The 22953-nt window shown below is 37.3% G+C and overlaps 1 protein-coding gene across 4 annotated transcripts in view; it reads left to right on the top strand.

Annotated features, from left to right (window-relative positions):
• The window catches only part of crp (transcription factor cropped), a 223743-nt gene extending 201219 nt beyond the window's left edge, over window positions 1-22524 (top strand). For 3 of the 4 annotated variants that reach the window (XM_031972989.2, XM_031972992.2, XM_031972991.2), the window contains exon 6: window positions 223-22524. In XM_031972989.2, the coding sequence (XP_031828849.1) occupies window positions 223-547 (325 nt within the window). In that variant the 3' untranslated portion in view covers window positions 548-22524. The remainder of the gene's footprint in view (window positions 1-222) is intronic. The other variant, XR_012998476.1, reaches the window with a different exon arrangement.
• Window positions 22525-22953: the final 429 nt, after the last annotated feature.

Raw genomic sequence — 22953 nt, 5'->3', positions numbered from 1 at the left:
CTAAAAGGTTGACGCGAATGATTTTTATAATTTATGTAATTTTTGTTAAAAAGGTTGGACACAGCAAAATTTGCATTACGTATATCAAACAATACTCATTATTTACATCGTAATTAGAAAAAACTTCACCGGACATTCCTAACTTTTCAAATCTGATCTTACAAGTAACATTAGACCCAAACGCACCAACTAAAACTAATCAAGCCAAATCCCCAATTCCAGGTTGCCGTCGCCGTCGAACTCTCTCGACGACGCTTCACCGCAGGCGAGGTTATACCTGGCGAATACCTCGCGGCAGAACCTGGAGACGATCGTCGAGGCGATACGCCACTTGGAGGGCGACCATTTATTCAGCGACGAGCCGGCGCAGGACGTGCCGCTCGCATTGACCAACAAACAAACAGCGAACACGTCGGGGAAGTCGTCGACGTCCTCGTCCACCTCTTCGACAGCGAAGCAGCGGCTACTTCAAGCCGAGTTTCTACAATTCCACAGGCAACAGCAGACCCAACAGAGACCGGGTGTGATCGTGGTGAAGCATTCGTGATCGAGAGGCGCGTCCCGATCAGCAAACTGAACGCGCTCGTCGTGGCAAGCTCGCCTCCGCTCGAGAAAGAACGACGATGTTCTTGCGCGCCGGCGGCGCCGGTGGACGCCACCGGGCGCCGTGTCGCGTCGGGACGCGACTTTTGAGTTAACGACCGTGTTGGACACTCGAGCCGGAGGCGATGGTTTCCTCCATGTGAAAAAAAAAGAAATGACGCTCGGGAAGGCCTCCTTGCGTTCGTACCGCCGATCGAGGACACCTGATTAAGTCTGGCCAGCGTTTTCGTATGTTCCTACTGCCCGTTGTCCACCTTCGTTTCGACTGGCTCTCTCTTTTTTTCTCTTTAACCTTTCTCTATATCTCTCTCTTTTTTTCTCTTTAATCTTGCTCTATATCTCTCTCTTTTTTTCTCTTTAATCTTTCTCTATATCTCTCCCTTCTTTTTCCCTTTGACCTCTCTCTCTCTCTCTCTCTCTCTCCCTCTCTGTCTCTCTCTCTGTCTCTCTCTCCCTCTCTCACCCTCCCCACCCCCTTCTGCCCCCTCCCCCTCTCTCCCCCTCTCCCTCTCTGTCTCTCTCTCTGTCTCTCTCGCCTTCTCTCCCTCTCTCCCCCTCTCCCTCTCTCCGTCTTTCCCTCTCTCACTCTCTCCCTCTCTCCGTCTTTCCCTCTCTCACTCTCTCCCTCTCTCCCACCCTCTCTGCCACTCTCTCTCTCTCTCTCTCTCTCTCTCTCTCTCTCTCTCTCTCTCTCTCTCTCTCTCTCTCTCTCTCTCTCTCGATCCGCGATGGAAAGATTAAACCCTTTATCTCGTTGTTGTTCCGGTGACAATCCAGGGATCAAATCCAGTGGCGAACATTGGATTCGTCGGTTGATTTGCTGAATCGTTAAATTGAGGAAAATAAAATATCGGGCGACTATGAACGGTCATTCATTTCTCACGGTGACTCGAAACGAAGGTGGGACCAAAAGTCGAAGCTCGACGAAAGGATCCTCGCCAACCGAGTCGTCGAAACGATACATTTTTTTTCATTCACTACCACCACCACCACCACCACCACCACCACCACCACCACCACCACCACCACCGTCACCATCCCAGCAACCCACCCCTATCACGCCCTCCATTGCTCCCCAACCAATGTCACCTTGTTTTTCTTGTAAATACCACCGATTCGTAATGTTCCCCCCTTCTCTGTTCGTTTTCGAGTTTCTCCTTTTTGTACGAGAGTCTGAAGACCGAGTAGCGTAAACCATCCCCTATGTCCAAGCGATGTTACTCCCAATATCGTGAGATTCACGTTGGTAATGCCCCTGATTCAATCCCCTTTTAATTATCTTCATCTTCGCCACCAGTTTCCCCTGATCAGCCCATTTTTAGATTCCTGATTCCCTTGTCTGCCTACTACCCCCTCTCTACCTCCCTTCGCGAATCGAGACAGCGAAGCGGGCGTTCTTTCTCCTCGTGCGCCGCGAGGCAGGATTTTCATTTTTCTAGACTTAATCGACTTGCTACCGTAACGATAATAATATTAATATTAATAATATCCGTAGGTGATAAGGTCGCGTACGATATATTGTACCGAGGTATACATACATACACAGGCATACACACATACAAGTACACACACGATATATACGTATATACGCTACCGCTGAAGAATATTGGGATCAAAGTTGTTCCGTTTGTTTCGTCGGAAAGGAAATTAAGTTATTATACAGGGTGTTCGAATTGTTAGTAAATGTTTTCACGAGATGCGATTATAGACGACGACGACGACGACGATGATGATCATGATAATGATGTTGCTGCTAATGATGATGATGATGAGGAGGAGGAAAAGGAGGAGGATGGTGACGATGCTCTGTGTAAAAGAAAATCGAATCGAGGATGTGAAATTGAATTCTTTTTTTCTTTTCGTTTTTATAAAGCTTTGTTTTCGAGAAAGTGAGTTTTAGAATTCGCGGCGACGATGTGATGACTTTATCTCAGTACAGTAATGTCTCGACCAGGTAGACGCTCGCAAAATGGTTCGCAAAAAGCGAATTAATGAACTTCCCGCGCGACGTTTGGCGTTTCTCTCCGGTGTTTGATACCCGACCGAGTATTGTCTGACGTATACGAAGTTCAACAGACTGACTTAAGTAGCGACACATTACTGTAGTAACTCTCGCGTGACAGCTGAACGACGTCGTTCAGGCCTGCGTACCTCACGGGGATCATTTTTCTCGAAAATAAAGATCTTTACGAAAACAATTGTATTCCGTGTTTTTGACTCATTTTCAGACACAGAATCAACCAACAGGTATTCATGCGCCTTGCGTACACGTCGTGTTAGCGTATTCCAAGTTAGAGACGAAAACGAAAGGGGTACGGTCATCGCGCTGCGAACGCGAGGGTACGCCGATAGACGCATAACCTCTTTACGTCTGATTCGTAAACTGTGAACATTATAGCTATACTGCGGATCGTTGCATTGATACCCGAGAATGATCGGTCGACAATTTATTACTTTGATTGTTAACGAACTTGACGATAGAAGAATATTAATCTAGATTATGGAACTGTTTTACTTTAACGAATAAAATCTGTAGATAAAATCCGCAGTGTAATTATAAACGATCCCACAGTATTGAGCGGAAGTGTGTAAGTACATCCACATGGTCCTCCGAGTGTATATACATATATGCGTACATATGTATGTATGTACGTAGCATAAAGAAATGAAAGAAGAGAAGACGAAGTATATACACGCGTAATAAGCAGGAGAAGAATTACACTTTTCACTGTGAGCACGGTGTTTTCTTTCTCGATTGTTCGATTTTTCTAAGGATCGGGAGGGGAAGGGGTGTTATTATTATTATTATCATTATTATTATTATTGCGAGTGCGACGATTCAATTGAACAGACACACACAGGGGACGTTGACAAACGAAAATAAAAAAAAAACAAATTTGCACGTACACCACGCCACTGTATCATGAGTAACGCAATACGATACACACACGCATGCTTGAATATTTAAACACGCATCGGGATGCACGTTTCGAGGGAAAAAGAAAAATCGGTTTTTTCTCCGACGCTTTATCGAGCGACACCGAACCACACACATATACATACACGTACACGTAAACATATACACAAGTACCGATTTGTAAATCTGTAATCTCATTCGTCGAGGACGAAGAAATTCCGTTTGAATCTGTGCCAAATAATCGAGTACCCGGACTTTTGTTCCTTCGTAGATGTTAGGTGGCTGCGATGGCGGATCGGTTGCATCCGGCGGATCGGGAGCCGCGCGAGTATCGTTCGTCCCCTCCGCATATATTCGTCAGCAATGCTTTTGAAGCAACTTTTTCTACCGTGAACTTTTTTAACAAAAAAATAATGGGAAAAAAATGGAAACACACGCATCATCCTCCACTTACCTGTCCATCGCACCCTTGGATCCTTGTCGAACCTGTTTAACGGCTGATATTTTGGCTAGCAATGGGGATGATAATGCATATTCGAAAGACATTTTCACCCCAGGGAAGAAATAATCTTTTTCTACATGTGCAAACGTCGGATACGAGCGTTTACCGTTAAGTTAAAGGAAACAGGCGAGGGGTTGAAGATTTTTTCGTGCCTTTCGAGGGGAAGAACGATCGAACCGAAACGACCGAACGCGATTTTACCGATTGGCCGGTGAACCATCTCCGCGGGACAGATATTTGTCTCGCGTGTTTCTGTCTATCTCTGTCTTGTATTACGAGAATTGAATTTTTGTTCTTTTATTTCGTTTTCAATTTTTCTGTAAGCTTTTCGATTCACCGGACGATATGAAGGACTGATCACCTGATTATTGGGTTGCATTGAAATCGCTGAGAACGGTTTTGTAAAGTTTAGAGCGTGAAGGGGATGTACAAAATGTAGGTGTTGCATTTATACAGTGTATTAACCCTTTAAGATTCCGGTTAGTTTCGATTTTTCGATGATTTTGAAGAATATATTGGTAGATTGTTGGGTAGGAAATAAAAGATGTCACCGATCGATGGATTCGACTATACATTTAGGAATGGAAATTGTTTATGTATTTAGTTAAGGTGTTCACTTTGTTTCGTGTAGACGCGACTGGATTGCTACTTAATAACTGTATGTAATCCATATTGACAATGTGATATTTTTCAATTCGATTTCAAATTAAATAGTCTCTAAGATTCATTGAAACATCTGGTAAAAATTAATCTTTAATGTAGATATGGTAAAGTAAATATAATCTTAATGTACGACATTTGACATTTATAAAAGCTTTGGTTTTCTAGAAAGAGAATTTTCAATCTGACTGAATCTTGTGTTTGGTGTTAAATTAAAGATCAACGTATTAGCAAGAAAAGTTTGTTGGTAAATTATTTGTTAACAAATAGTAGTTAAAATCATCATTAAAAAAATAGTTTCAATACATAATTCTACTTTTGAATATCCTGATTTTCTATAATAATGATGTAAATACAATTGCAATTCCTTTGCAAGTACGTATAACGTTATTTTGATTAATAAAATTCATTAGTGTCCAATGTAGTGTCAAGCTCCACCAGGAAATCCGATAATTTATATAAGATAAACTAATAATACGAAAATTGTTCTTACATATAATATAGTCACAGTATTAGGAAGGAAGTATACATGAAGTCATTAAAATATATAAAAAATATAGTGAAATCAAATGTTAAATTCGCCTCGGTGACAAAATGTCAGAGAGGTCGAGCAAGTTGAGAAGCAAATGAATGTATTTTTGAAAATACTTTCTCAAATTGTTACTTAAAGATTTACTAGCGAAACAATTTTCACGATAAACTATAAACAAAATAAAATATACGTAGATGTATGAAGAATACGCAACTAACAGATTCCTAAATTCATACCAGAATAATGAATTAGAATCTGGTATACCAGAATTCGTTTTTGTACCTAGTCAAATTCTAATTTTTTCCTATAGAAACATTCAAAGTAATTTTCCTAAGCACGTCGAAAGAAGTGGTACAAATGTAATCTTACTTGTAACAAAACTGTAACGATACAAATAAGATTCACAAGCAACAGAATCGATTATACATTCATGAAGATTAAGTATTTCTAAAGTCGCACTGGTTCCTTCGCAAATTGTCACACTGTATAAATCTGTAGATATCCAACCGTCATCTTGTACATCGGTATTTCTACGAGATTCCCGTGGACGAAACATTTTCTAAGATATAAAGTTGCCAGTAATTTCAATGTAACATCGATGATCCTGTACACCACTTCTGTAACAGCGCCAATGTATAACTCGAAAGAAAGAAAAACTAATCTCTCGCGACCGATCGAAGGCAGAATTCTTTCCGCGAAGACGAACGGTCGCAAATCGCGCGGTTTATTTTGCGAGAAATCCGCGAAGTGGCACACGCCTATGAGGGAAGCAGTTAGTTTCAGCTACTCGCGTTAAAGGACGCGTACGGGGGTCAGGCGGTGAAAAGATGATCAGTAACCGAACACGAAACGACAATTCAAAAGAAAAGGGGGGAAAAAGAAACAAAAGGTACACGAAGAGAAGCAAAACAAAAGCGTGCGTATCTTTAGTTAACGTTTAGTGGTTAGACTACGTAGGGGATCGTTAGCCGAAGTACACGAGCGAATTCTACAAGCAAGTTACTCAAAATATTGTCTATCGGTATGATAAATGTGAAACGCTAATCTGTAATTGTACTGTGTGTATATAAACTATTTAGCGACGTTCTACCTAACAAAAAAAAAGAGAGAAACGGAGAAGAAGAAATAAGAAGGAAGGTGAAGAATAAGGAGCGTTACGATATTGAAAGGACGACGAAGCTTGTCGCGGAAAGAGATCGGGAGGCAAGATAAAACGAAAAAAGAATGGAGTCAAGTGAATCTAAGAAACGGATCGCCTTTTTGTACCGAACGTGACATCGTCGAGGAACGCCGTTCCTCGATATGGGGGACATTTTTTCTACCAAGTGTTCATCATTTTTCTACGACTTTTCCGGCTCGCTATTTCGACCCAAGTTTTATCCATCAGACCACCCAGTCTCGCGATAGGTACGAAAAGGGGTTCGGGATCTGTGCGTATCCACTGGTGAAAGTGTAAATTAATGAATCTTCGATTGAGCACCCGACGAGGGTGGCTAACCAGCATCTCGATGTCCGCGCCAGGGCGCACAAGGGCCTAACCAGTCGAGACGCGAGTTTTTTCGATCGTTTCTTCGACCGTTCCCCACCCCACATCCTTATCCTCGCTCCCGACATTTTCCTTCGATCTTCTGTTGTCATTTCCATTATTTGTGCCTGCTTTGACGATTCTTTATCTCACTTCGAAACGAATCTCCAGAACGATCCTTCTGTGCGTTTTCTCTTTTTCAATTGAACCGTTGCGTGTACACGAGCCGCGGTTATTTTTTATTTTTCTTCTCTTCTCCGTGTTCCTTCGATGGATTTCTTGCTTAGCGGCCGTAGTTTAGTAGTGGAACCAGTTGGATTAGGGATTAGGATTTATGGTAGTTTACTGGGAGCACTTCGAAGATAATTTACTTATACGTGTGAAGAGATTTGCTTATTTCTTTTGTAAACGTAGGCGACAGCGGAGTCGGGGATTGGTAAAGGTAGATCGTTACCTGTGATATGTTGTCTTCTGTCGAGTAATTATTGGACAATGGTTCTTGGTTTTGTAACAGATTCTTTGCGAACGAGTCATTCTACGATACGGTTTATTTACCTTTTTCTTCGCTTAAGGGAACATTTATTTTGTAAATAAGAATTTTTATATTCCCCATTATTTATTGAAGGCAAACGCGCACGTTATTTTGTAGCGAAATCTAAAAACTTCTTTCTTCTAGTAATTTTAAGTGTATTCGCTGTAGGGTAGCCGCGGTAATGATACATTTGAAATTAGCGAATACTGTCACTCGAACTAAATTGATCCGATTGATTATGTCGCATTAAATGTGTTCAGTGTCGTGGTCGAAATATTAATTACATAAAACTCGCTTTGAAGTAATCCCACATCCGAAGAAATCAATTATAAATCAGAAGTTATCGAACAAATTAGTTTCTAACGATTTTCGTTGAGTAAACGATTCAACGGCTAGATGCACGATGATCCGATGACAAGAAATCCATCGATTAATTCAATGCGCTTCCATGGATACTTGTGGATCAGCGCGTATAATGTATACGAGAACGAGTACAGAGTAATTCTGCGTTAGTGTCACAAAATTAACGAGCGTACATCATATTTGCAATGTACGAAAAGAAAATATACAATAAGCACATGCATCAATGTTATTTGCATCTGAAATGCAATCACTTTTCGTTCCAAGTTTTATATTATACTTATCAATACAATCGTTATTGGTAATCTTCATAATTAATAGATTTGCATCGATAGATGTATTATTAAACGATTTCCAAAGTCATTCTGTAATATTAAAGAACCTCACAGTGCAGGTAAAATATTGTGAATCCATCGATGTTGATCAGAAGACGGTGCGTCGCTCGAATTTTGTAACGATAACACCAAATTACCTTGTCGAATTAGACGAAAATGCATGACCATCGATTCTTTCGAACGTGGTAGCCATGAATTTTTATACAAGTTTCGATAATATTGCCAGGAACGAAAGGGACATTTCCTTCCTTCTGAATTGTTTCGTTTCTTTCCGTTGGTATCACGCGCGGAGGTATCTCGATACAACAAAAGAAAACAAAAAAAAGTATAAAATGTTAAAAAAAAATACAAAAAGAAGAAGAAGAAGGAAAAGGAGAAAAGGAAGTAGGGGAAGAAGAACATGAGGAAGAAAAAAGAAGAAGAGAGAAACAACGAGAAAAAAATATGGTTTTTGAATGGTGTTTCGCGACGAAGGTTCTATACACCACGGGATCGCGACACTCGATCGGAAAGGAAGAAACGAACTCTCAAATTCGCCATTTCGGGACAGAAACAGAGTTTTTTCCCCCACCCGAGAGAGGAGAAGTGCGAGAAAAACAAAAACCCTTGTCACCGCTATAACGACGCTCGATCGGGGCGAGTTTCTTTTTTATCGTTGACTATATATAAATTATATATACATCATAGAAATATATACGCGAAAACAATGGCTCCTATAAATTCTTTACAGTTTTCCGTTAAGGAAGAGAACGAAATGATAAACTAACGGTTCACGTGCAGAATCACGGATAGTTGCTAACGAAACGCTAATGAATAGTGTGACTGAGTAATATGTGCGCGCGCGCGCGCGCGCGTGTGTGTGAGTGTGTATTTTTATTATGTAAAACACAGACAAAACTCGGGGTAGATCTGACGTTTCACTGGAATTTTGGATCCTGTCGGATGCAACCAAAACGAGAATGTTTCTGTAATTTTGTTTTCCTAACTCTCTGTTGTTGTATTGTATTCAACGTAACTGTAGATATAGAGATTCGGGTCTCTATGTGTAGTTTATGAGTTTCATTGCATTTTCAGTGATGATTCGCTAACAGACATTCAGATTTTGTAATAACTGTATTATAAAGTTGCGTAACAGTAACATTCGTGCAATGTTTATCGAGAGTAAAACGAAAATTATGTTAGAGAGGGCTAGAAACAAAATACGCGATTTTGTGACGTTAGAATAGAGTGTTCGAGAAGAATTTTCTATTAGGTAACTAGAATAATAATATTCAGTGCGTTTATTAGCTTCATGTTTCATAGAATCAAGATAAAGAAAATACACGAATGTATCCAAGATTAGTGTCTTTAGAAGCGGGGTATTTATGATCCCATAAAAGCAAAAAATGGTATCATAAATTTTCCGCGAGTCCGTCAAGATTTTCGAATAGAACAAATCTGCACTCTATCGAAATGAATTTCTCGATCTTTGTTTAATCCCACTTTCGTCACTCATATTTTGACATCATTTCAATTACAACCCAATCTCAGCGAAACCACGTGAACGTGAGATTTATCCCGCAGAATTGTCTCCGATGACAAAACAAAAAAAAAAGAGAAAAGGAAAACAGAAATGACGAAGACAAAGAAGCATCCTTTTAACCTTTAGGCGAGCGTGGCTGTGCGGATAGCGAGCGACTAATGAATTAATTAAACAGGTTTACTATTAAGACTAAGTCGATTTGTACTCTTTTCAACCGGCAAATGGCGACTGAAAGCCGTGCTCCTCGATCGTTCAACGCGGATTAAAAGAAAAAAGAAAAGAGAGAAAAAGAAAACGAACGAACAAAGAAGAGAAATATAAATAAAGCCGGTTTCCTATAGTTTACGCGAAAATGTTCCCTTGAACTTCAAGGATCGAGAGAACGATCGCGAAATCGCTGTCTATTTTTCTACGGCGTCCCGCTTTCGGTCGCCACGGGCCCGCAGCAGGTGGAAGAATGAAAAATAAAAACAAAAATAAAAACACACTGTGTATAGACGTAAGATCGTAGGATGATAATGAATGCAATGACGAGTACGCGAGTGAGCGCGATGATGAATGATAGAAATAGAGAGGAAGAGAGAGAGAGAGAGAGAGAGAGAGAGAGAGAGAGAAATAGGGGAAAAAGGAGAAATAGCGGAACGATCGGTAGAACAGTAGCGAGCTGGTTCCGGAAAAAGTCTCGTTCTTTCTTTTTTCCGTGAACAGAACTGAAGTAGCGTTTACGTGAGGGGCGCGATAGAATTATATAGATGGATCCTCGTTTGACTGTCTGTCTGTCTGTCTGTATGCGTGTAACAGTGTAATTTGTAGAGTGATCATGAAGATGTTTCTATTCTGGAGAACTCCTGAGAAGAAAATACAGTTCTTTTTCCTCTTCTTACGAACTCAGACTATTGGAATTATCCGGATAATCCGTACCGGTTGAATCAAGCTTTTTGTTCTCGGGACAGAGATGTGGGCATCGTTCGTTCGTCAATTTCTCCTTCGTCGAATTGTTTCCGATTGTTTCCTGAAACGTTCGTTTGGAAATCAAGAACTTCGTAAACGTGCAGAAATTTCATTAATTTTTATGATGCTTTAAACTTTCGAGAAAATTATTTTTTTCGTATGCGATTGTATAAAGTGAAATTAGAAAAATCGCATGATTAAGATCGTGCAATGTAGAATCTAGAAAATCACCGTTTTTCGTTTCTGAGTGTCGGAGAAAAGGAAAATATTTCGATGGGTCGAATTTTTTGATCGATAGTACAATTAACTTTTGATTTCTAATGCGATAGAGACTTGAAACGAAGAAGACCGAAAATGTAAAGGAATCTAACAGTAAGGTCGCTTTCATCCAGCGAATAAAAATTAGTGAATTTTAATCGTCTCCATATCGTACGTAACGTAATTTGATGAAGGAAACGACTCGCATTAAGAAACAAACTTAACAGGTTCACTAAAAAAGCGAAGAAAATTCAAATCCTGCCCAGCTCTGAACAAATGGATCAACGCGTTATAGTGAAGAGGTTGTTCTAAAGGTTCGCCAGGACTTTGACTAGCATTTATCTAGCACAAGGATTGCGTAACTATTGAGCTCGCAGTCATCCGACACTTCGGCATCCGTCTTTCCATTCGAAACGCGTATAAAACACCGAATTAACATAAATTAACACTAAACGTATCGACAATTTGTATACATTTATTCCTATCGTAACCAGTCAAATAACTGGTATAACAAAATAAAGGTAAACAAATTGGATCAGCTTTTCTGAGTGGAAACAGGAATAAAAGGAAACATAAAAATTGAAAAACTGATTAATCGGATGATATAGAAATTGATGTAAAGTTAAATGTACGAAAGAAAACATTGAATTTTCAATGAAATTTAAAAACCGATCATTTGACTGGTACCTTTAGTGTTAATATCGAATGCGGTTAGACAGAAATTGATTAGCACAGTGTGCACGAGAATCGGTTAGCGGAGGAAATTAGAAGAAAAAGGTTTCGTGAAGGGGACATTGCAACAGTATTATCGACAAGAGAAAATGGCGGCGGCGTATGCGTGTTTGTTCTTTTTTATTTCTTGATTTGGAACATTTCTTTTCGGACGCGTGTGGAAATGAAATTCGAATGTCATAGTAAAACCTCGATTACTCGGTTCGATATCGGCAGCCGAGCGAAATGAACTCGTTTTCGGAGCGTTTCGGTGTACACGAGGCCACCAAGATGGCATATTTAGTTATTAAGCGTCGAGTATAAATGAATTATTTATTATTCGTTCTGATAGTAGCTACTTATTTTTTTACGTTCGTTTCGTCAGCGAGTGTTTTTTCTTTTGTCTTTTCATTTTGTAAGCAACGGTTCGTTCGAACAGAAACGAATTTTCTCGCATCCTTGCAACGGGACACGACGCCGAAAGATTTTTATTTAAACGCCGCCGAGATGATCGCGCGAAATGAAACGAGATTGTTGACGAAAAATGGTTATTTCTTATTTCCTGTTGTTGATCGTTTGTTTTCTTCCCTTTCGGTCGTGAGACGGTTTCCTTGCAAGCGTGCCCCGAAAAAAAGCCACCACCCCTCCGCTGTGTATTTTTTAATTATCCGTAAGCGTTTTTTTTTTCTCGTTAATAGATGGACACACCGATCGTCATTATCGTTGTTAAGATTTCTATATTAAATCTCAGCCTTATGATTATTTACAATGAAGCAACATACTATTCAGAAATAAAAGGTCATACCGAGAACAGTGGATTTTAAGTTTCATGATTTTCTTTTCTTTTTATAACATACGTTTTACTGTCCCGCGTGGAAAAAGTTATTTTCAGATTACGAAATCGTTTGTCACGTTGAGCAATTGTTTTACGGAATAATTAACTTGAAATCACCTTACAATGCAATGTAAGTTTTGTAATATATATATATATTTATTTGATAAGGATTTATTTACAGCGAATACTGAGAATACTGTTTGTACAGATTTTTAAAGCAGTGTTGAGTCCAATTCGATTTTAATGGTAAGAATCTTAAGATATTAACCGTAATTAGAACTCAAATGTTTTCTTGTTATTTGTACGTTTATTTATTTAGAGTATCTTTTTTAACTCTTCTTCTTGTAACATACTAGGTGATACTGAGTTAGTATTACAGAATTTTCGGGTGTATCTTGCACCTTGCAACATTATGTTACACATGCATCAAAGTTCGTATACTTGTTAATGTGAATTTAGCATAAATTGTAATCTGGAACCGTTCAATATTGTTGCAGTGCGTGGCAGTTATCAGTTTGCTGTATATACAGGGTGTCCGTCAAAATATATATTCCATACTCAATGCCATGAAACACACTTCGTAATGTAATACAAATTTCAGCTGACTCTCGCGTAATTTTAGTTTTACTTTTATTAAACAATCTATCACTCTTATTGATATACACTTTAAAAAAATCCTCTACACAAAGAACAATTATCTCGATATCATCAGTTATGATGTAAACGTTGAGTTACTACGTCTATGGTGATACATCATGTATATTATATTAGAGAAAATTTAACGATTATTTAATTTAAAGTAAATTAATTAATTTAACAATTACTTTATATTGCATTCTATTTAATGACAATTATTTATAAACAGAAAGGGCTTATCTTAGTAAGAATCATCGTATTGAGATATATTTCTTTGATTAGACGCTCAGTCTTCTTATTAATATGTTAGCGTCTCTAGTCTAAAAAATTTTAAATAGTCAAATGATAAATTAATGTTTGCAACAACCAACGTTAAATAAACAAAAAATTAATTAAATTTAAACGAGTATCCAAAATAGTCACAAGGAATTTTCAATCAAATGAAAATCGAATATGATCGCGAAAGAACATTGAAAACCTAAATGAAATCGATCAATCGAGGTTTTACTGAAAATTAATGAAAGGGTCTTGAAAAATTCATCAGTTCTGTAACGGACGTCCGGATATTCGAGATAATACCAATACGTAATAGTTGAAGGAGGTTAGACAACGAGATCTGGTTGAAAAATAGAATAATTTTAAAGGATACGAAGAAGAATAAAAGATAAAGTTCCTCAAGTTCAAGCTGCGTTTATTTCATTCACTAGCATTTCCATGTGCAAATGAGTAACGTGAAATAAGAATACATGAACAGAAGTAAAATGTACAAGTTAAAATAGAAGTGATTTAGCAAATATAGAAAGTGTTGAATTAAATATTACGTGTTCGCAATCAACAGAGATGCGCAAAATTTAACTAACAGGAATTCTAAAGAACAACTAAACAGGTAACAGATATATTTATCGTTTCTTGTTGAATGAAAGTAAGAATTCAAAATAAAATACCTAAAACAATTTTTTACAATATTTTAACGATCAAATATTCATTGAAATATACGTTAAACGAAAAAATTTCAATTCACAATTATTTTAACATCTAGCTTTGTTAAAAACATGAGTTTATTATAAAATTATCGACATTTGAATATACCTTATTATGTTCTATAGCATAATATTATCGAAAATAATTAATAAAGTACTTTTATAATATTAATTACGTAACATTGAATTAAAGATTACTCCCATCTAAAATTATTTATAATTAACGTATATTAGCAACTAATTGTATCAGTTTAAGTGAAACATTCTATCTGTTCAACCATCAGCTGTAATCAAACGTGGCACGAAATTTTTTAACACCGCGCATAATTCTTTTTTACAATACAACTGTAATAAATTTTATTCATCTCTGACTATTGAGAACCGAGAAACTTGGGAATGCATGTGTATGCGTGTTCGAGGAAAAAACAGTGAGAATAATTAAGTATCGATACGTATGCGTCAGTATTGTTAATTATTGTCGTCATTTGAATTAATACGACCGTTTTTATTACATCTTATTGCACCGTTCTAATTTTCGTTTCTCATCTTCGGCCTTCGGTGTTTATTTTCGATCGAACTCACGATGGTCACGAGAAGAATCATTGGTCAGACATGAAGGTCTTTGTCACTCCTAAACAAGAATCATTTTCAACAGATTTTATGTCTCTTTTGTATCGAGCATACTTGAATATTATTAATAATAAATTGTTGAACGTAAAAACGAATGAACCAAAGAATACTGTGGAAACATTTTTCACTTTTTCATTTAAAAATATTTTGAACATGAATATTTTTGAACATTCTGAAGCTGACGCAATCGATTTGAAATAAATTTCTATATTTCGTGTGTTTTTCTGTTTTCTTATTAGAACGTGTTTCTCCGATAATACAGAAACAAGAATAAATTTACTAACGGTACTACGTTTTTCGTTTCAAAACACATTAATTTTTTTATTTCGTTGAATAATACTACACTGTTTATAAAAGATATTTGATCAAATTTTATGAACTTTCACTGTTTTACACGCCGCATACTTGAGGTTAATTCATGTAATTGAAAACAAATGATGAAGCAGTAAGTATAAATAAGCAATCTGTGATGTCGTTTATTTATTCTTTTTCTTTGAACTGCGAGTATTGTAATTGATCAAATATTTTTCATCGATAGTGTGTACAAGTATTAATATTAAACGGAAACAAAATCGTTTAAATGGGATTGTTTTCAAATTTTTTTATTGCTAACTGTGCAATTCATTTTAAACGTGTTGTTTATTTATCATTATCAAATTTCATATTATTTTTCATTTTTTCGTTTAGAGCACAGGTACTATACACCTGCTCGAACAAAATTTTGTTTATTACCATTTAATTATACACCGCTTTACAGTATTCTGATTAATGTCCGAGGCGTCAAAAAATTCCTGACTTACTACTATGCGTTTAACGAGGTAAAAAAAGGCTTTCAAAAAAATATATATATATTCGAGATATATTCGAAAATGTGCATGCGTGTATGTTCGGAAATTTAATCGTTACGTGTCCATCGTCTGATCAATCATTTCTGTCGAATTTACTGGGCATTTAGTGCCAACGACTGTAGACATAAAGGTAATGGTAGTTAGGCGAAGCACGCGTCGTATTGAAATAGAAAGAAAAAGATAATAGTGAATTTTATAATAGTCGAAACGCCGGAGTTTGCGCATATCTATAAAGACTGTCGTTTTGATCATCTCGAAAAGAGATCGAACTTGATGAAGCATGATCGTTTCCGTGCACTCGGTCTAGAATTTTATTTTTTTTTTCATAAATTCAAATTGTAAAATACCGAAATTTTCTTCTGACTCATAATGTGCAAAATAACATTATAAAATTATTTCTTGAACTTACTTGTAGTTACTGACTTAGAATCAAAGAAACAAGATTACTTATTTATTATTTAATACAAACTTATTTATATTAAAATCGATTTCTTTAAATCTTAAATTGAAATTCTTCGATTCCTAAACTTTAAGTCTTCGTCCTTAAATTCCGCGTTTAACGCGTTTCGTTATACGAAGTGTTAATGTATTGTTAATATTCTAAAGAATACATTCATTTTGACAAAGGGGTGAAGAATGCCAGAAAAAGTTCTTGTGTTCGATCGCTTTGTATCCCGTGGCATTTACGATGTCCCGGAAACGCCTTCATCGATTCCGATCCCGTACCGAGTGTATTTCAAGTCTGGTTCAAATTTCTAACGTACGATTTTTCTAACACGATATTTGTAATTCCGAAGTTTTAACAGTATTTAGACATTCGCGAGCCACTGAATGAAATTGGGGGGGGGGGGTCTCTCGCGAGGATTGACAACCCCATTGCGGCCGTGTCAATCCCTTTTAAGCATTGAATGGGTGGAAACGCAACGGGTCGTTTAAGAAGAACGGGACACCTGTTTTGCGTATCCCATCGAAGAACTGAATGTTCGGAGAGTTTTCAATTACGTAGAATACGTCATTCAATGAAAAAGAAAAAGAAGAAAAAAAATGAATTCTCAAATAACGAATGTATCGAAACATATTTATTCAACACAGAAGAATAATCTTTTTGTTAAAAAATGCAAAATATCGCAAAAAGTTCAATCGACAGCTCAAGGGTGTACTATTCTCGACGGAATGTTAAGCCACTTCTATTGTTTCGTATTTACTGCGTTCGGATCTATGGCGGGGAAAAATAGGAGTGGTCATAGCAGAGACCTTGAGAAGTCAGATTAAAATATTATTATAATTAATATAAAAACGACTCGAGAAACAGCTATGTTCATCATTATCCTACGAGATAGTCCGTGAGTTGCCAAAAACAGGTCCGCGGGAAACATAGAAGGATAACGTGAATTGTTCGAATCGTAACGAGTATTAATTTATGGAAGAAAACAGACAGAGTCTGAAGAACCGTCTTTCGAGATATGAAACACGGAAACCACGCGTCCTAATAGTTTAAAAGGAAAGAATTGATAAGAAACTATTTCGTAGAAGTTAAAAAGGACACACAACGCTCGCAGGAGTAGTGGGTGGAAGCAGACACTTAGAGTAAGACCTGGTTTGATCCATTTTTGAGAAACTCGCTCGCAGCGAGCGCTTTGCGACTAGCGTTTCGATAATGCTGTACGATTTGTTTAATATAAATTGATTTTGGTAGAAGGCAAAATGGCGAATTTGATGGAAAGGTTACTCATTCTGTTAGGCTAAAACGCGCACTGGTGATTTCAGAAAGTTACCGCAAATTAATGTGCCACAATTCTCGCTTAACAGACCTAGTATTGCCTCCATTGATTTGTGGAGTTACTCGGAATGTTCATCCTAATTCATTCGTACATTCGTTGTTTCTAATTTTCATTTCCAATGCAATCGAAAAGCAAGCGAAACGTGGAAAGATGACAAATGGTTTGTAAAATTAAACCGTTAAACCGTTTTTCCTTAAAGCCACGAGACTTCAGATGTTTATTCCTCGAAAGCTTGCCAACTGTTGGTTAGTATTATAACACTATGTAAATAGAAATCAGACACTGAAAAAGTCGACAGTGTGCGAAGTTATATGGAGAATATTACGAGCCTAAGTCTATTAAGCAGGAATTTAAACATTAATCGATAATGCATAAGGACATAGAAATTTACACGTTTTAGTATTGCAACAGTTTTATTAAAAACTGTTTTTACGATTTGTACATGCAATACTAAAGATATGACTGCATGGATTTTGCAATTTGATAGTGTTCATAAAGAAACTCTTTTTTAAGCGTAGACACAATTTGGTTATAACATAGGTTCTTACCTAACTAATTTCAACATAGAAAATGATATAAAAAATCGTAAGTGTTATTAAAATTATATGCGGAAAATAACTGGTAGTTGATCTTAAAAGAAGCTAGAAGAGCATACCGGTTACCAAATGTTAAGAATATTTCATTCATCTTATCCAGAATGTTAAAGAACCCGATTTATATGTTCAAAATGGAAGCTCTAGAATTATTTGTATTCGAATCAAAAGATTATTGTCCAAGTAAAACTAAGTTACTTAGTTTTTCTAAGCTTAAGATCCTGAGCGCGTCGCATCCCGCACACCCATGTAGCGCGGCCATTTTGTCGAACAGTTACCAGTGCGCGCGCCCGCTTCCATTTAAAACGGCGCGTGTTGTTCGGGCAGAAAAAACGATTTTTCGAACGAAGTTGTCAGTGCACTTGCAATTTTTGTTACCGAACGATCGTTTCGGCTCTTCTCGATCGTTGCTCGAATGTCGGTTTCGTAGATACCGTATGATTTCGTGGCGCGTCGGCCACGATATTCATTCATTTGCGTCTGTTTCTTTCGAACGAGCTAAATGACTTCCAACGAGAATAACTTATTCCGGTCATCAAAGTATTAAAAGTGAACCGTCGGGACTGTTACAGAAACGACGTAAACTAGGAGGTTTAAGGGTAAACCGGAAGTGTCCCGTGATCGCGCGTTTCCCCCTCGCGACCGACGACGTGGAAACGCGCGGGCGCGCGCGAACTTCTAGAGTTTAGTTAGATTACCGTGTGATCGGGAAAGGAGAACTAGGTAGCTGTTTGAGAGAAAGAAAGACTGCGTGAATGTGGTTGCGCGAGCGAGAAGATGGAAAAAAATTGTATTCTAAGCGTAATTATTAAAAATATATATATATATATATATATATATATATATATATATATATATATATATATATATAAATATATATTATAAAGAAAAGAAAAGAAAGAATAGAACACACCGACTGCACTGAAACGGCTCGAGCGAACTCCGGAAGTCGGGTTGCCATATTGTTTTTCTTTACTGGCTTCCTTAACTCTTCCAGGCTTGCGGTTTAACGTGAATGCTCACCTGGCGATGACACGAAATATTTTTTAAATGTTTAAACGACGAAAAGAAAAAAAACTTAACGATATAAGTAAAAGTGTCGAAAGTGATTCAAGAAAAGAGAGAAAAAAAATGAAAATATTCATTGATCTGTAAGATCGATGATAAAGCCCTCTGAATCGCATCACGTCGGTCCTTGGAGAGTTAAGTCCTGTTTCCTGTTCGCTCGAGACGACCGATTAGAATTTAAGCTGTACTTGGTTACTATATCGACGGATAAAAAAAGAAAACGTCGAGGGGTTGCTCGGTACAGATGTTTCGTGCAAACGCAAGCAAGCGCCGGGTTCCGTGGTCCGGTCGTTTCCAAAGAGCCGCCGGGGCGTTCGAAACGCCCCGGCGGGAACAGGGATGAATTTATGAAAGGGGTGAAAGAATGCAAGACGAACGAACGACGCGCGATATTTATTTAAATAACGAAACGCGAGAAGAGAGTTAAAACTCACGGCGAAAACGACTCGACGTTTAGATACTACAGCGAGCCCGGTTTTCATCGTAAAGAATAATATTATTCGAGATGATATATTATCTTTCTGGATAATGTATTAAATTTGAGAAAATAATTTATTATATTTAATAGCGTATTATTGTATAGAACGGCGATGAAACGTTGCACCGCGTCCAAATAAACAATAAAAATCGTCGGGGGGAGGAGAGGGAATTTGCTTCGAATGAAAGTGGATAGATTAGAAGCGTGTCTCGCCCGGGACGTGGCACGAGAACATAGACGAAAACGACGAAAAAAGAAAAAAAAAGAATATTGTGGTGAGAGGTGGAAGTGCAATGTTTTATTGTTATAACGTATAATTCCACTAGCGCGATGCACGGAACGCGGCCACCAAGAGCAAGGAAACAAGTCTTCATACTATTTGCATAATTGCTTTATTGTTATACGAACATTGTAAACGGTAACATTTACGATTAATGGTAACGAGAATATTAATCCGGGCGGTATCCATCGACCCCGCTTCCGGTGCTTTCAAGACATTTGTTAACAAAGAGAATGGAAAAACGGTATTGTATGCATTTCATCCATTTTTCACGTGGCACGAGGATTGATCTTCCGTTCGTTGACCAATCTTGACATTGACTGATTCCTAGACTATGGATATTAGATGTTTAGGTCTTAAATATATAAGCCGGTTTTATGTTTTTGAGTTTATTTCGCTGGACGAACATTTTTCCACAGTTTCCATTTCACGTGTAATTTTTCATGCACGAATACTTGTGTAGGTAATCGAATATTCGAGTAATTTGCGGAACGGAAATGACGCTTTGCAAATGTTCATGTTTGAAGTGACGTCAGCAGAAAATTATACACAGACATATCCGGTTATTGAGCATTGCACGAGTTGAAACATCGATAACAGGTGTCTTTTTTAATCCAGATTCAAAGCTACGATCTTTTGTCTGCAATTGAAACATAAAAAACGAAAGAATGCTGCCTAGTGCATTCTGCGTTTTTGATTGCGTGGGCGATATCGTTTATAACGTGCAAATGTGCTGCATATGTTTTATTCATGCAAGTAATGCATAAATATGGTAACGCGAAAGCAATATATGATGGAGTGTTGGAGGTTTTATAATAGGTACACGAAAGTACTGAAAACAATGAGAATAGGTATTATAATAGAATTTCGTACAACTTAAATTATATTGAACTCGATACATTTCTTAACGGAGAAAATAAATTTCACTTTAGTGTGTTTTTTTAGTATCACGTATTAAAATATGATTTCGCTTAAAGGTTGCTTTCATGTTTTAAAAATTAAAACTGTTATAAACTAATAACATTACATAATATTGTGACATTTAAATAAGTTTTCTTTTTTAATCCATGCTCACAAGTTAAAGACTCTTGCTTAAACAAAGGAAAGTTTATGTTCCTGTAGAATATTTTATTTCAGTGGGAATACAAATTTATTCCAAGCTTTTGAAAAACGATGATGCATTTAAATATCATATGTACCTTCGATCATTAATATTTATAGCTCAAGCTAAAATATTATAATAACCGTCTAAAACGGGTCAAGTGACTTGATCTTTGTAATTGAAAACACAAATGCAACGTCCATTTAATAGCTATTCGTTGTTCACTTAACCTTCGTACACAGTTAGGGTCAATTTGACCTGAAGAGAACAGTTACTTTGAACCATTTCTTTCGCGTTACAAAAATGTAGAAATAACCATTACTCCAGGAATATTAACCCTTTGCAGACAAGGATTCTTTTGCATATAAAAAAACCTTCTCTACAGGAAACCGAATTATACATCTAGTTCTTAAATACTAGAAAAGAAGAAGGCTATGTAGTGATCCCATATTATTTAAATCACTCAATTACTTATTTATAACTTCGGATTCTAAACATGAAAACCTGGCATTGCCAATATGGCGGCAATCGTCGGCAAAGGGTGAAAGTAGCAGTTGCTTGAATATTATAAAATCTCGCACGAAACTGTTTCCTTTATAAATCCACTGCATATTTAAAAAGATCGCATAGACTGTTATAGAAAATAATCTGTACGTTAAAACTGAAAGATCGGTCCTCGCGCCTGCACCCTTCGAACACCCGTTCATCTGTATATGTTATCTCCGCGCATTGAACTCACCTCTTCCCATCAATTGTGTCTTGAATTCGCCGGTATGCGTTCTAGCTATATCGCGACACGTTCACGTATTTACGAAGGCAAGAGCATTTCGATTGCATAAGACGATACCTTATTTTCCCTTGTTTTTCTACGTACTTTGTATATGTCCTGTCATCGTCCGTCAAGGAACGGTGTACGATTATTGTGTGGTGAAAAAGGTTTGCCACGACTCACGTTCATTTTACTGCTAATCAACCTAATATTATTGAGCCGAGACTCGTTAACGATGACGGGGAACAACTTTTCTTGCCGTCGTTAACGTAACGAACCTAGAGACGACGCGATTCGAACCTATTTATTTCATTTCACACCATACTCTGGGTCGCAAAAAACTATCTAGCCATCTGTGTGACCGAAAAAAGGGAACCATGACTAAAATGGTTTCTCTTAGTGGCTCCGAATGTCTAGTATCGTTTGGACTCGTTTTACAGTCCGAAAGAGAGATTCCTTTGAAACCCGGTCCCTTGTCCGATGAAATATCGAATTTCATTGTCGCGATACCTGTTTTCCTCAGATTTAATCACGATGGTACCGAATTTATTCATTGTGCGACCCTGCAAAGACTGTAATCCGTATGAATCGAGTCGTGTCGTTTCGTAACATTATTATTGTTCTTTAAAAAAGTAACGTATAGTAAAACCTCGCAAATCTGTCGACGTTGGGGAAGCAATCGACCGGTTTCTTAGAAACTAGACAGGCATTGGATTGCGCCAATAGAGAAGTACAAATTATTAATGAGAGGTAGTGAGCGCGAGAGAGGGAGAGAGAGGGAGGGAGAGCATGAGAAACTGAAAGAGAGAAAGGAAGAGAAAATGCGAGAAATTGAAAGAAAGAAAGAGAGAGAGAGAGAGAGAGAGAGAGAAAGGAAACACGTGTGAGAGATATAGAATGCGAGTGAAAAGGAGAAAAAGGGAGAGTGAGAGTGTAAAAGAAGAACCGCAAATGCGAATAAAATCAATCATTCGAGAATGATATGTGACCAATAACGAATGAGGTGTAACGTCTGATGTTTAGTTTCATCGCTTTTTATTCATTACCTTTGATTATATTATTGCTTGTAATATTAATTCGAGATACCTTGAATACAAAAAGTAATAAACAATGTTAGCCCGTCTCTTACATTTTGTATCCCATATGTTCCACTTTCAGAATATGTCCAATAGTGTAGTACCTTTATTTTTATTTTTAAAGTATAGTATTTTGAGAAATAATATTTTATACATATATTTAAAATTTTATTTTTATTGATTCTCTATTTTATAAATTGATAATAATGTTGATAAGAATTGTATTATTGTTAATCATTTATAAGTCAATCATTCTTAATGATTTTTCTTGATTGTTTTCTTCAATACATTCTCTTTTTCTTTTTTTGAAAATGTGCGAATATTATTCAAATCTTCGGTTTCTAAGTCCTTATATTTTCTGTTTCTTCTCTTCGCAAGTGTTTCCTTTTTACAAATGTCTACGAATCAGGGATTCATTGCTTCAGTGACTTGACTGCTAATTCTTTTATACTGTATACAAGTGATTTCT

The sequence above is a fragment of the Nomia melanderi genome, chromosome 4 (assembly GCF_051020985.1).
Source record: "Nomia melanderi isolate GNS246 chromosome 4, iyNomMela1, whole genome shotgun sequence".
NCBI classification, from domain to species: Eukaryota; Metazoa; Arthropoda; class Insecta; order Hymenoptera; family Halictidae; genus Nomia; species Nomia melanderi.
This window is presented reverse-complemented; position numbering and strand designations above follow the sequence as displayed.